The sequence below is a fragment of the Silurus meridionalis genome, chromosome 10, assembly GCF_014805685.1.
Source record: "Silurus meridionalis isolate SWU-2019-XX chromosome 10, ASM1480568v1, whole genome shotgun sequence".
Classification (NCBI taxonomy): domain Eukaryota; kingdom Metazoa; phylum Chordata; class Actinopteri; order Siluriformes; family Siluridae; genus Silurus; species Silurus meridionalis.
The window spans coordinates 11,375,527-11,390,641 of NC_060893.1; the positions used below are offsets into that span (position 1 = coordinate 11,375,527).

At 34.6% G+C, this 15,115-nt stretch overlaps 1 protein-coding gene across 3 annotated transcripts in view; it reads left to right on the forward strand.

Annotated features, from left to right (window-relative positions):
- LOC124392204 (transient receptor potential cation channel subfamily M member 1-like) overlaps nucleotides 1–15,115 on the forward strand; it is a 22,168-nt gene continuing 7,053 nt past the window's right edge. The window contains exons 1-17 of one of the 3 annotated variants that reach the window (XM_046858967.1): nucleotides 1,619–2,034; nucleotides 6,872–6,948; nucleotides 7,365–7,548; nucleotides 7,700–7,913; nucleotides 7,999–8,123; nucleotides 8,218–8,389; nucleotides 8,878–9,052; nucleotides 9,124–9,247; nucleotides 12,106–12,178; nucleotides 12,261–12,361; nucleotides 12,461–12,625; nucleotides 12,744–12,878; nucleotides 13,031–13,081; nucleotides 13,529–13,669; nucleotides 13,748–13,777; nucleotides 13,869–14,155; nucleotides 14,847–15,075. In XM_046858967.1, the coding sequence (XP_046714923.1) occupies nucleotides 1,951–2,034; nucleotides 6,872–6,948; nucleotides 7,365–7,548; nucleotides 7,700–7,913; nucleotides 7,999–8,123; nucleotides 8,218–8,389; nucleotides 8,878–9,052; nucleotides 9,124–9,247; nucleotides 12,106–12,178; nucleotides 12,261–12,361; nucleotides 12,461–12,625; nucleotides 12,744–12,878; nucleotides 13,031–13,081; nucleotides 13,529–13,669; nucleotides 13,748–13,777; nucleotides 13,869–14,155; nucleotides 14,847–15,075 (2,367 nt within the window). In that variant the 5' untranslated portion in view covers nucleotides 1,619–1,950. Of the gene's footprint in view, nucleotides 48–1,618; nucleotides 2,035–5,111; nucleotides 5,573–6,871; nucleotides 6,949–7,364; nucleotides 7,549–7,699; nucleotides 7,914–7,998; nucleotides 8,124–8,217; nucleotides 8,390–8,877; nucleotides 9,053–9,123; nucleotides 9,984–12,105; nucleotides 12,179–12,260; nucleotides 12,362–12,460; nucleotides 12,626–12,743; nucleotides 12,879–13,030; nucleotides 13,082–13,528; nucleotides 13,670–13,747; nucleotides 13,778–13,868; nucleotides 14,156–14,846; nucleotides 15,076–15,115 lie in introns of those variants that run through there. The other 2 variants (XM_046858965.1, XM_046858966.1) reach the window with 2 other exon arrangements.

A 15,115-nucleotide genomic window follows, 5' to 3' on the forward strand; every position in this document is an offset into this window, starting at 1 on the left:
GGGGAAATAAGTTTCTCTTCTATGTGGATTTGTGATTCTCAATGCAGGTAAGACCTGCACACTTGTGTCACATGCACTAGTGCAACATAACTGTAATATGTGTAAAGTTATACAATGTGTAATTCTTAAAATGACAGTCATACTGCTATAACACAATCTAAGCTTTTCAAAACTAAAAGGTATAGTGGTATAGTGTCTAATTAAATTTTTAATTTTATGTCTTTTGTCCTAATATACATTTTTTTAATCCTCTTATCTGTATATAGTGATATGTACAATATATTTGTGTGTGTGTGTGTGTGTGTGTGTGTGTGTGTGTGTGTGTGTGTGTGTTTGTGTGTGTATATATATACAGTTAAACAAATGCTTAGTTATTAAATACTACTTTTCAGTGGAGTTTATATATATACACACACACACACACACACACACACACACACACACACACACACACACACACACACACACTGTGTGTTTAAGTGGGTGTGTATCTTTGTAGATCTTTTCTTGAGGTAGATTACCATATGATTGATCCTCTTAGTGTGAGAGGAGATGATGTGTACATGCTTGGTGTCCTTGTTTGCAATGTTTACACACCATAGCTGATTTGTAATCTATGCTTAGCAGGCCCAAAACAATATCCTATATATTTTTTTTATAACAGAATATGAGAAATGGGAGTACCTCTTCACATAAATATTAACCGTGCACACATTTTTATTGATACTACAATGGCCAGAAGAGGGTGAACTTGTTCCTTGAAACCAGGGGTATTCACATTTTTCACAAGGGAGATTGACTTGTTACATGTATCACTATTACAAATTATGTGACATATTTTCAGCTTTAATTTAGAGTATTTACATCCAAATTGTATGAACAATGTAAGAATTGTACTTTCTGACCTATTTAAGGACCAAAATTATTTGGACAAACATTTGATTAAATTGACATTTTTAAACCTTGGTAGAATTAAATACATTTAGTTCAGAACTCTTTCAAGTTTTTTTGATTCCCATGATTTGTTGCTCCAACAGTCCCATGACACATAAAGGCATTTGCTATAGATCTTGATAAAAAAAAAAAAAAGCTTGTTTCCAGAGCATTAGAACTATTGACTTTGACCTCTGACTATTAACTTTGCACTGTTTGTCTGTAGCCATGAAAATCCTTTTGAAAATGTATTTGGTGTAGGTGTCAGAGGTGTCTTAACACAGTCTGATGCCATAATCATGTGTTGGCTGCCAGGCCACCTATTATAAGAGAATTGTCTCCAAGCTGGATTTGACCAGATTTGGATTCATGCTTTAAAGTGTAAACCTAAATACATGATAGTGCTTACATAAAAAAAGGACAAAAACAAACAGATCCACCCAAACAAATAATAACTCACTGGTCATGCACATAGATTACTTTTATGTGTGAGCTTGATCTAAATTCAAAATGTTGTGCAGTATTATACAGTAATCAGTAAACAGTGTTATTGTGTGTGCATGTACACAGTTGCTTACCTAAGCCCATTGAGGCTTAGGCAGAATTATCAGGTGTAAAATCAGGAACTGACATCTGATGACATCTGTCTCACTCTTCTTTTTATTTTTCTATAAGCCATCTGTCTCTCCTTCTCAAACTCTAAGTCTCCAAGCCATTTTATTCAGGGCTATGGCATCCTAAAATAGGTTTATGTCCTATAACCATTTATGAAATCTCCATCCATTTAAATCAGACGCTTCCAAGAGCCAGTGCATTAAGCCTGATTATAGTGTGCCAGGCGGAGGAAATGGGTCTATGTGTTGAGCTTGTCAGCAAAAGATTTTTATCCCTTGGTGCTGTCTGTCTTGTCAGTTGGAAATATTGGGATGAGAGAGAGAGAAAGAAACGATGCTGTGAGTAAAAGCACTGTGTGGTTCGGTAAGGAATTTTTTTTATGCATGTGCAGGACAAACATGAATGTATGAAAGACTCATGGAGAGAGGAGCACGAAAAACGAGTGGCTCTTTCAGAAGGGCCTCTATCAGCCGCAACAGCTCAAAGGTAAGGTTTAAAGGCAGCTAGAGTCATAAACATGTTCATCTGAAGTTGAATTGGTGGTGAGCTGGTATTTAACTGATGCCAGTGATAGGGGCTGGCTAGATCTGGTCTAGATCAGCGGTACGTGCACAGAGGAATGAACAATGGCGTTTATTTAATTGTTTAAAGGAAACAGGATTATTTTGAGAAATTTGAATTGCCTTTTTTCCACATCTTGACCAATTTAGTGTAAGGTATACAAACAAAAATGCAGTCTGCGTGACCCTTGGCAAGCCAGCAGTTTTCAAATTTGTTCCAGTGAGTTCATTTTCTCTCTTTGTGAAATGCCTTTAGAGTAAATAATAGAATTTAAGCCCTACTAACCCTTCAAGAGTCTTTAGATATACATCATGTATTATTATTACTAAGACTTGAACATTTAAAAAATGTTTTTTAACAGTTCAGTAAATTTAGATATTGAGGGATTTGTTTCATTTTAAAATACATTTATATGTTATTTATTTAAATTCATTCAGAAAATCTATGTCTGAGATTATTATGGAACGTTTTTGCAGCCAATGTTGAAATCACACTACACACTTGTTTACAGTCCTGGTTAGTTCTATGTACCTATAGTCCTGTTTATTCTGTTCTATGTATTGTTCTGCACTTGTCCCAAGCTGTTATATATTGCACATTATGTAGACTTGCTGTTCTTTGTTGCACCCTAGTCCTGCAAAAATTATATTTTGTTCCAATTACTATAAGATATATAGAGGAAAGGCAATGCAACAAACTTCACTTCAGATTTGATTCTGAAGTATTCTTAAATATACACACAAAACACCATGTGTAATTAACACATAGCTTTATTATCTATTGCAGTCATGTGAAATATCAGCAATTCCAGTTCTCTGTATTAGGGGGAAGTAATGGGCAAGTGTGAAGGAAGCTGTTGTGTGCTAGTGTGAGAGTTTAAGAGCATGTGACTCACTGCCACACTGCTGCTCAAAAGCAACAGGGGAAATTACTTGGTTTAAAAGTTGTACTTAAACGCATGTTTCCCAGTCAAACCTTTAACTTGACTTTCTTAACCCTATCAGAAACCTCTGAACCATTCTCAATACCAGCACAAAGAGGCTGTCTGATCCATCTGCATCTCTAATCTTCCGTAATGGCTGAGTATGAGCACACGCAGCTGGGCCAGATTAAGCCCTTTACTTTCTAAAGTCAAAACCACTAAAATTAAGACCTTCCAAACTGCTATATAGGGTGTTGTATAATATATAATGTTGCTTGTAGTGTTGTAGAAATATGAATATTACACATTTTATTTTCCATAGATTAATGGTTTAAGGAATATTATTATACATTTTAAAACAATTAATTAACACAGATTTTCTATATGCCCAGTCACACAGATTAACTTTAATCTCAAATTGAAGGAATTTAATTTTTTTAAATTTTATAATATTAAGTGCTAAAAAATATGTCAAAACTGTTGGATGTTTTAATAATATGCAAAAAAAAAAAAAAACCATAGCTGACATTAAAATGGATCTTATGACTATGAGGCTAAACAGTGGCATGTCGTGTCCATGTGATGATGGTTAACTGGATATTAAGCCACAGACACAATGAGTCTTTTTACAGACAGACAGGGTGCTGCATTTTAGTGAGTTAAAACAAATTAAGTCAAACATGCCTATGTGACTTTAGGCAAAGTTGCAATTCCTAAAATGCTTACTTCCGACACCACAATTTTCTGAGCGTTCAAGCAAACACACACATTTTATGAACTACTGAGTGCTAAATGTTAATATTTATATTATATATGTATGTAATCACACAAGTTATTTAGGTGTTTGTTGTTTTTTAACAGCTATGCAATTATTCACATTTATTTTGACACTTTCCTTGTCTTAGATTCCCTCCCCTGTTTTTGCCAATCTATTTTATTAAAATTGTTTTGAATTTTAATATATTTCTAACTTAATTTGAACTTTAATATCTGAATTCATGTACTCTCAAAGACTTATGCAGAGGAAATGTAAAATTAAGATAGAAGCGAATGCAGAATTAAAATATTGACATCTTTGCATGTAATAAACACAGAGAGAGTTAGCTTAAGAAAACCAAACCCAAGTTAAATAAATAAATACAGAAAAAAATGTATAAAGAAATAATATTTCTTACTGTGTTTCAAAGCTGAAAGTAAAGGAAATGCTTAAAATTACATCTCAATCGATTTCTTTATATTTCTGAAAAGCTTTAGGGGCATTCATTTTCAGTTTTTTTTTATCTTAGAGCCTAATCATGTATAAATGATCTTTTGTTTTGAGAAACAGCTTCTACTAATGGCTTATGAAATAACTGAATACCGTTGATTGTTGCCAGGTTTGTTATAGGCTTTATTTATTTGTATGGAGCTAAAAAATCCAATCCTGTTCTAGAATTTAGTCCTCCCTTTCTCAGAAAACTAACAAGGCCACAAGTTCTAAAGAGATTTGGGTTTTAAATTGTGTGGATATTTGGGGGAAAGTTAACTGAAGTAAAGTGCATCACTATAGCTGAACACAGCACAAGCTAGTAGCCTATGTCTTCCTTCAGACATATGTAAAGTAAGTAAATAAACAAACCATAGATAAATTACAATACTTAAAAGCAGCATAATAATTAAAGGAATTAAGCAGATGTAGTATAATGTATATCAGAATGAACATTATTCTAAAAGATATTCCCTCCCTCTCTCACACTGGTGTTGTGTTCATATTTCCAGGATGTTAATATTTACTTAATGAATACTTAAATAAATAAATGCCATGTCTAGTCAAGACATACTGTACTTTAAGTTTTAAGTTTTACTCCACTATAACATTGTTAATTTATTTGCAATTAGCAACAGATGACCTTATCTTCAGTTGGAGTCCAGTCATTTCTTAACAAAAGGATTTTTCTTGTATTAGAATGTCTGGGCCAATTCTCTCAATTATGCAAATGGGTTTGAAGTGAAAGTAGTTGAGGATGGTGACACATCAGAAAAATCCTCTCACTATAGTGCCCATAGCTGTTTCTCGTGATTTTTCCCTTCCTCACTTTGTTTTGGTACATCAACTCTTTTGTAGCGGTTACCCTATCACAGATTCTGGCTTTGAGCTGCTTGGCTAAGATGAAAATCCTCAAAAAGGAGTCACAGGAATTGGAAGATTAAGGCAAGGAGGAGGGGTTGAGGCTATCAAAGCAGATTTGCTGCTCTCCTTGTTCTAGCAGGAGATGAAAATACCCTGTAGGCACAGGGAGAGCGGTCATGGGACTCCCAAAAGGATTACCTTGAACTGGAATCATGAGACTTTTTGTGAACAAAGAGCCTGCTCACATGCTCATCATATGAACAGCCCCTCATAAAGTGGTGAAGTTTCATGTCCAGTAGGATTCAGTGGGCACTTACACACTGAGAGAGAAAGCTGCCCTGACCAGAGGAGCAGGAAAGAGGACACTGATGCTAAAAGCTGAGAGCATTGATTTCTCCTCCTCTTTCTCTTTTACATGCTAGGCTGCACAGGTAGGATTTGTTTTCAGTTGCTGAAACTTGAAAAAAACATTCACTTTTAATAGTAAGTGCTTATTGAAGCAATTTATGGTGGGAATATGGATTAGAATTGGTGGTTTATGTTTAATGTTGATTTTGCTTTTGTATTTTTTTTGGTGTTTATGGTAATGTATGAAAGCATGACAAACTGCCTAGTTGGCATTTACAATTACAACTTTGAGCTTTTAACAGAATCTGTGATGCAGATTTCACAAATAAATTAGAACTTTAGTAACTTTAGGTTGGCTTTTGCCAACCAACTAAAATGATATTTTATCTACAAGCCTCAAATATAACTTAATTAACCAAATAAATAATATAATTCAGTAAATTACTTTCTATTAAGCTATTGAGTTATTTAAAATTAGTGCTGGAGAATATTACTGAAGAAAAGGTTAAAAGATTACTTCTTTCTTGGTCTCTGGATGAAGGATATCAGGGGGTAAGTCATGGTTACGTGGGTTTATAACTACCTCTATTTCACTTTCTCATCTACTTCTCTTCATTTAAATGTACAAAAGAGATTTGCTTCAAAGGCTTTCATCTTAAGTAGGACTGAACTGACAAGAAAGGCCTGTGCAAAAGGAGGTTTTTTTTCAAGTTATTTTCATTGAGTTACTGGAGCACAATCAAAAACCTAACTTTGCAGGCACTGACGTCCATTTAAAAATAAAAGTTAGTTTTTGTTTCACTCGATTCTCTTTGCTTTTTTTTTGTAATTGAAAAGAGGGCAATGACAATGTTCAGAGTAGTTACGAGGTCTAATTTGCTATGCACTAATAACTTCAGGTCAAACCAAAAATGTACCAAAAAAATACCAGCCTCCACTTCCTCTATCCAACATTCATAATAGTATTTCTATTACTTTTTTAATATGTTGATTTATAGCATGACTTTGCTTACACTTATCTTAAAATACATTTCCAGAAATTGTGAAAAATTTTGCAACATTTCTATCAGAGAGAGGCTGTGCTTTTTAAATTATTTTTAGAATACCGATTTAAAATATGCTTATTTGTGTCAAGGTATATGCTTATGTATCAGGGTAAATCTTACCCTTGTGTACTGGATTACTTAAACTTTGTTTAGCATTACTAAAATGAGAAGATTTTTTTCTTTTATTTTAGTTATATTCAGAAAATACATTAGAGACTAAAATAACTGTAAATAACTGTAACAGCACATGGCATTTTAAATTAAATATTTATAAACTTGAATATACTAAAATATTTTATGATCTGTTTTTAAACTCTTTGTTGTTGTTTTTTGCAGGGGCTGAAAGCTTGGATTGAGAGGACATTTCAGAAAAGAGAATGCATTCACATCATTCTATCTAAGGATTCAAATCGGTAAACTTATTTGCCTAACTGAAACATAAATTTGAATAAATTCTCAGAAATTTCATCAGAGGCATCAGAGGCTGAAGATATCATACTAGTAAGGGCATATGGGGCATCTAACTGCTTTACAGCTGTATGTGACTGGGTAAAAGGAGCAAAGAAAGCAACAATCCACGGCCAGGAAGGTGACGAGCTCCCAGTGAAAATGGCTAATGTAAACAAGTAAACATTTATTAAAAAGTACAGCTTGGACCCAGATAGTCAGCATTGAGGGCCAGACTTTTTGTGTACCATACAAACAATTTAAAAGTATTTTGATGGAGCAGTGTTGATAATCAGTATTTAATCAGAGAGGAATTTTCCCAGAGTGCAATTTAACAGCTTTATAACTTATATACACAGCTTAAAACTTTTTTCCCCCTAAGGTGTGCCTGCGGTCAGCTGGTGACCCAGCATGAAGCTATCCAAAATGAAAACAGGGAGGACCTGCTAGTGCAGGTGAACACCCCTCAAGAGAAATGGACTGTACTCAAACACACACAGGTTTCCTCTACAGATGCTTATGGTACCATCGAGTTTCAAGGAGGAGGATTTATCAATAAGGCCATGGTATATATACATTTTATTACATTTCTTTAAGTATGATTGCATTTTATATAAGGTGATTGTCGGATAGACATCATAGACAAACATTATTCATGTTTTAAAATGTGTCCATTGATGAAAATCTTCTGTTAAAATATCTAAATCTTTATTTCAGTACATCAGAGTATCTCATGACACTAAACCAGACAACTTGTTGCACCTAATGGTAAAAGAATGGCATCTAGAACTGCCAACACTTCTCATATCTGTTCATGGAGGCCTACAGAATTTCGATCTGCAGCCCAGACTAAAGCAGGTCTTTGGCAAAGGCCTGATTAAAGCTGCAGTGACTACAGGAGCTTGGATTTTCACTGCAGGAATTAACACAGGTGGGCATATTTATCAGTTAGGACTAACATCCTACATACTGTACATAATGACACTTTTTATAATTACTAAATAACTAATCTTCAGGGGTAATTCGCCATGTTGGAGATGCCTTGAAAGACCATTGCTCTAAATCCAGAGGAAAGGTCTGTGCCATTGGGATTGCACCATGGGGAATCCTGGAGAGCAAAGAGGATCTAATTGGAAAAGATGTGGGACTAAGCACAATTTATTGATTAGTATTCTCACTCTTATACTAGATGCCAAATTCTATTTGTTCCATTAATCTCTTTGTGTTGTTTCCAGGTGACCAGACCTTACCAGACAATGTCTAACCCTCTGAGCAAGTTGGCCATTCTAAACAGCAGCCACTCTCATTTCATTCTGTGTGATAATGGCACATGTGGGAAGTATGGGGCAGAGGTCAAACTGCGTCGACAGCTGGAAAAGCACATATCACTACAGAAAATTAACACCCGTAAGCATCTTAAGGCAATCCATTAATTCCGTTCCATTTGCTGCTAATGCATCACTGAGTTCTTTTAATGCAAATGTCTGTTATGGCTATTTTTTAATAGCTTATAAATGGTGTCAGCATTATTAGAGTTTGCTAGCAGATATTGTATCATATCACATGGTATAGACAAAAAAAAAGATCTTGTCTGTGACCTGTGGGTTTCCCTTTGTCATCCTATGCCTGGGATTTGGAATAAGGCAGGGACAGCAAAGGGATGCTCAGCTGTCACCACTCACATCACATGCCCACCAGATCAAGCCACAGTATAATGCACTATTCCTATTGACCAATAAGGTCTCTGTTTATTAGTATGTTAGCTCTGGGAAGCCCAGGTGTGCTTTTTTCTCCTCGACTTATTTTAACTCTATTGTTTTAAGCTTAAACAGGTTTTTACATATTTAATTAATAAATACTGTTTTGTTTTGTTTTGTTTTTTTGCTGTGTCTGAGGTTTAGGTCAGGGTGTGCCACTAGTATGTCTGATTGTAGAAGGAGGACCAAACATGATCACCGTAGTACTGGAGAGCTTGTGCGAGGAACCTCCTGTGCCTGTAGTGGTGTGTGATGGCAGTGGCAGAGCCTCAGACATCCTCTCCTTTGCCCACAAACACTCAGAGAATGACAGGTAAGGGTAGGTTTAGTCAATGCAGTTGCAAATGACAAACCAGCAGAATAAAATATACTTTTTGTTTACAGGACAATAAGTGATGATGCCCGAGACCAGCTAATGGTTAGCATTCAGAAGACTTTCAACTACAGCAAGAGTCAGTCTCAGCAGATCTTTCTTTTAATCATGGAGTGCATGAAGAAAAGGGAACTGGTGAGTATGTGTACCATATACATATTGCAATTAGCAGAATCATGTCTAAAATTGATAGTTTACATTTTAATGTACATAGTATGTACACTGAAGAACAAAATATATTATACATGTATAACTACCTGTAACTAAAAGGAAAAATTACCCTACACAAGATAAGCCTAGCGGCAAGTATGTGTACCTTTTCCTGAGAGTGTAGTGTTTGTATAGATATTCTATAGATATTTTATTTTTTATGAATGTTTATTTGGAAGTGGAGACCACACCATCTATTAAATGACATATAGAGTGATTGTAGAACTGAAAAATGTAGGGATAAACTTTATCACTATTGTAGAAAGATACATGATAATCTATAGGAAGTTAACTAGCGCAAGATAGTAGAGATTCAGGCATGTTGCTTTCCACCAAACATTAGCTATTCTTACATACACTGTAGATATCTATTGTATTTACTACAATACTACGTAACTATAAATCGCTTTGTAATCAAATAGCAGCATATGTTGTGAAAAATGGACTGTTCCGCTAATAGTTTTTTATCTTAAAAATCTTTATTTAAGTATTAATTGTTTTGTATTTTGTGCAGCTTTTCTTAAATAAACACTATTCTGGTTTTCACTGTCCTACATCTTCATAATCATTTGTGTACTTTCTATTATCTTGTAAAAAGAAAAACATCATCTCCCTGTGATCATTTGTAAATAAAGTCTACTTCCCTTCATCTTTTCCCAAACTGTGTGTGCTGCATTATATTAATTCTGACATCTTTGGGCTAATTATAGCTCATATGTAGCCCAGATCCTTAGACATTGAGAAGTAGCAGGTTTATGTTGTTATCCAAGCTCAGCCACAAATACATTTATGATATAATAATTTTGATAGTCTTTTAATATATTTAAATACATTTGCTTAACACTAAAGAATATTTGTTGAAGGGGGTGCATAAATTTTAACGTAATTTATATAGGTTTTATGGAGTATTCAGGGAATGAGTCTGCATTTCTGCCCGCTCCTGCACTAAATAACATATTAAAATAAAAGATTTACCTATTGGAATAGTGAATTTCTTAATGACCAGCATAAGGTCATTACCTGCATGTGAAACTTGCCAGAAGCTACTGTAGACATATTATTTAAGAAAGGCCATTATATGAGCTATAAGAAGGGCTTTATGACAAGCATGAAGACCTCACTCACTTCCAGATATAAAGGTTTTAGCTCAGTCTAATTTATTATTTTGGCAGTTAATGCAGTGTTTATATATTCTTCGTCCAGTAAAAATAACTAGCACTCATTTGTGGTGTGGACAGCCAATGGCGACAACATTTGCACTCCTGCAGTAGATTTGACAGATGGTAAATAATGTGAGGACAGAAAATAACGAGGATGAGTGCAGCACCACCTGCTTCAGCCATGTTTAGTCCTTCTGCTGCTCAACAAAACATGGAAGAGAGGCACCACCTCTTCATAATCTAACCTTCTTCTTCATTTATTCCAATATGTTAGTTTTATACATGGCTTTCACTAGATTATAGTAATTAAATGTGTAAAAAGCACAGTATACAGTATGTTCAGTTATGCCTTGTTATGTGATGCATGTTTTCGATGTTTTCACTGGTATCAGGTATTAGAAGTAGATGATCGGAAATGAATATGATTCAAAAGAATTTTTAAGAAACTTATATAAGAAATGAACAAAAAGAACACCATGCTATTAATTGTCTCCGATCCTGAATGTAGAAGGTAGAGTTCAACCTGAGGTTTGCCACAAGTATAACATAAGCACTAATGTCTGATTACAATGAACAGGCTATCAAGGATATAAGGTTGGGCCAAATGGCCATTTAATAAATGACATAAAACAGAAAATCAATATAATTTTCCAAAATATTTTACATTTATGGTAATATAGAAATGTACAGAAATGTTGTCACTTTTAATCTTTTATTTATACTCATATCTAAATCTTTGCATTATGTCACAAAGATTCTTAAGCATGGGAAAAGGTGTGAATAATTTCATTAATGTTATTTTTTTCATTACTTAATTAAAACTTATATATAACATTATGTGTAGTTTAAACAATATATTTAGTAATCTTTTTGGAATAAAATTAAACAAAAATATATGACCTGCATTATTATTATTAAGATAAGGGTAAATAGTGTTAATAGACTATATAAACTACATTTACATTTACATTTGCGGCATTTATCAGACGCCCTTGTCCAGAGGGACGTACAAAAGTGCTTTGAGGCTCTAGCAATGAATAAATCTACACTGTTACGCTAGACTACAAACTTAATATAATATAACTCTTGATTTCTACAAAGCAAATCTATATATAAAAAAACCAAAACCCTAGTCCCTTAAACTCTTTGGCATTGTGCCACAAATTCATACCAGCTTAATCACACTTAGCATTTCTCCACATGTGACTGCATCTCTGATGGAGTGGTATTTGATACAAGCATCCTAAAACAAAGAAAGCTCTATTCTGCTCTGCTAAATACAGTGTGTGTGTGTGTGTGTGTTTATATATATATATATATATATATATATATATATATATATATATATATATATATATATATATATATATATATAATTTTTTATTCCTCCATTCATTCATTCATTATTATTATAAATATATATATATATATATATATATATATATATATATATATATATATATATATATATATATATATATATATTTATTTATTTATTTTTTTCCATTCCTCCATTCATTCATTCATTCATTAAATATTTTGTTTACTTATTAATTCACTTATTTATTTATCTTATTTTATTTAGTGTAAGATTGCATTTTTTTATAAATTCTCCTACTGTAGATTACAGTTTTTCGATTAGGTTCAGAGGGGCAGCAAGACATCGAGATGGCCATTCTAACAGCTTTACTGAAAGGTACTCCCCAAATTTCACAAAATTAGACATTCTTAGCCAATCCTGAGTCTCCTTTATCTGTGCATGTTCTCTACTTTGTCAGGCACAAATGCTTCAGCCTCCGACCAACTGAGTTTGGCCCTTGCTTGGAACCGGGTTGATATAGCACGCAACCAAATTTTTGTCTACGGACACAACCTGCCAGTTAGTTGCATTTCTTAACGTACCTTTGTGCCATTTGTTGAAAAATAAATACAATTATTGTGCTTCACATCAGTGGTCAACACTTCTTTGATATTATAGCCTGCAAGTGCAGTGGCTAGTGCTACATCCACCGTTAAACCCAAAAGCTCCCCTGCAGCCTCACAGGGCACAGCAAAGGGCAGAGGTAAGAAGAGCAAAGGGGGGAAGGCCAGGGGAGATGTTCAAGAGGAAAAGGATCCTAGAAAGCTAGAATTACTCAACTGGGTAAAAATTATAAAGCATACTATACTGTACTTATGTTTTTGTGATAAACTAATATATTTTCAAACAGCCATGCTTTATAGACACTGACATGTGACATCTTAACTGGTGCCCTTATCAGGTAAACTCCTTAGAGCAGGCGATGATGGATGCGCTGGTGCTGGACAGAGTAGATTTTGTTAAGCTCTTGATTGAAAATGGGGTCAATATTCATCATTTCCTCACCATCCCACGACTAGAGGAATTATATAACACGGTAAGCACCACGGAAAAAGCTGCCAAAAGGGAATGTGAAATTGAAATTTTTAATCTTCAGGAAAAAATATTCACCCACTCTGATGTCACATGGGCTTAATTATTTGCCATTTTTTCCATTTTGTTATTTATTAAAAAAAAAAAAATCTTCAGAAGCTTGGACCTGTCAACACACTGAATGCGGTAGTTCGAGATGTTAAAAAAGTAAGTGTTTGATTTTGATTACACAAAAAATGTTTTTGTTAATTTGAAGATAAAAAGAGGGTGCATTTTCAGAGGCTGTACTGTTTTGAAAATGTCTGCATACTGGAAAAAGACGAAATTACTCCTTTTAATGTGTTTATAATGAAAATAATTTATAATGTTATTTACCATATACATGTGGTAAAGCCTGACTCTTGAATTATGAATCTTGTATCTTTTCATGTGTCTATTAATAGAAATGAACATATTGAAACTGTTTAAGGACAATTTAATTTCCATTCCTCTGACCTTACAATTATTTTGAAATGGCTTCTTCAATTTTTTTTCCTAACTAGCTGTACATCAAAATAATTACACTTTCCTTTTTTTTAAGTTCCTGTTGTAGTGTTTGGTCTCTAATCACCAAGTACGTGATTTTAATCACAGCAGTCTTCTCTGATATTTTAGGGTAACCTTCCACCAGATTATCAAATTACACTTATTGACATTGGCCTAGTGATGGAGTACCTTATGGGAGGGGCCTATCGCTGTAACTACACAAGAAAAGGTTTCCGCGCTCTTTACAACAACCTTTATGGTCTTAAAAGAGTGAGTAGGAGCAGCAGGTGTTTTTATGTATAATCTCAACACACACAAGTATAACTTTCTTCATTCTTATATTTACAGCCAAAAGCTTTAAAACTTCTTGGGATGGAGGTATTATTAATATTTTGCAGTTTGCTGTTAATTTACCTGTTCTGTAGTGAACCTGTAGCAGTTAACGTTCATTTATTAATGACCCTTTTAGGATGATGAACCAAATAAGAAAGGCAAAAAGAAAAAGAAGAAAGAAGAGGAGGTGGACATTGATGTTGACGACCCTGAGGTCAGCCGTTTCCAGTACCCATTCCACGAGCTGATAGTTTGGGCTGTGCTAACAAGGAGGCAGAAGATGGCTCTGTTCCTGTGGCAGAGGGGAGAGGAGGCCATGGCTAAGGCTTTGGTGGCCTGTAAACTTTATAAAGCCATGGCCCATGAATCTTCTGTCAGCCAGCTTGTGGATGATATATTTCAAGATCTAGATAACAACTCCAAGTGAGTGTTAAGTGGGTATAAAAAGACCAGGAGTTACGTGACACTCTAAGTTACTAATTATAACTTTTTTTGCAGAGAAAAATACCATATATGCATAGTGGGTGGTGTTTATCTCACAACTGGTAGCTTTGTTTCATCCTGAATGCTCCAAATATCCATGTACATCTACTCCGGGTCCTCTTGCTTCTACTTCCAAAACATGCTGATAGTAGGTTTGGCTGTTCCAGATTGCTCTCATGATTGGCTTCAGTCACACAGTGTCCCTCATCAGTATAAATTGTTCAATGAAAATGAATGAATTATTAAAAAATAGACAAAACATTTCTTCACAATTTCTTGGGCTACATCAGAAAACAAATTAGAGTTTTGATGTGGTGTAATGTTTATACTTATATTTATGCTTTTATACAGAACTGTAATGGATACACTTATACTAAAGATTCTTAAAAAAAAACAGTGGGACCATGATGTCATTGATCTGTGTTTACACTTTTGCAAGATTACATCTTGCACCTAATAGTGGTAATAGTTTGGTTTCATGTGGAAGCCATAAAGAAGATTCACATGTCTATTTCTTTTTTTACAGTAAGTGCATGCTGTTGAACAGTAAACAAATGTTGTGGTACATTGTAAAAGATTTATTTTTGTTTGCTTGCTTTAGAAAAGTTTCAGCATCATATTTCTCTTTTAGGGAGTTTGGAACTTTGGCTTATGAGCTTCTGGACCAGGCATACAAACATGATGAACAGGTGGCCATGAAGCTGCTGACCTATGAGCTTAAGAACTGGAGTAACTCCACCTGCCTGAAACTAGCAGTGGCTGCCAAACACAGAGACTTCATTGCACACACATGCAGCCAGATGCTCCTTACTGACATGTGGATGGGCTGCCTGAGGGTTGGCAAAAATCCTGGACTCAAGGTGATTGTTTTTATAATGAGGCAGGCACCTTTATGTTCCC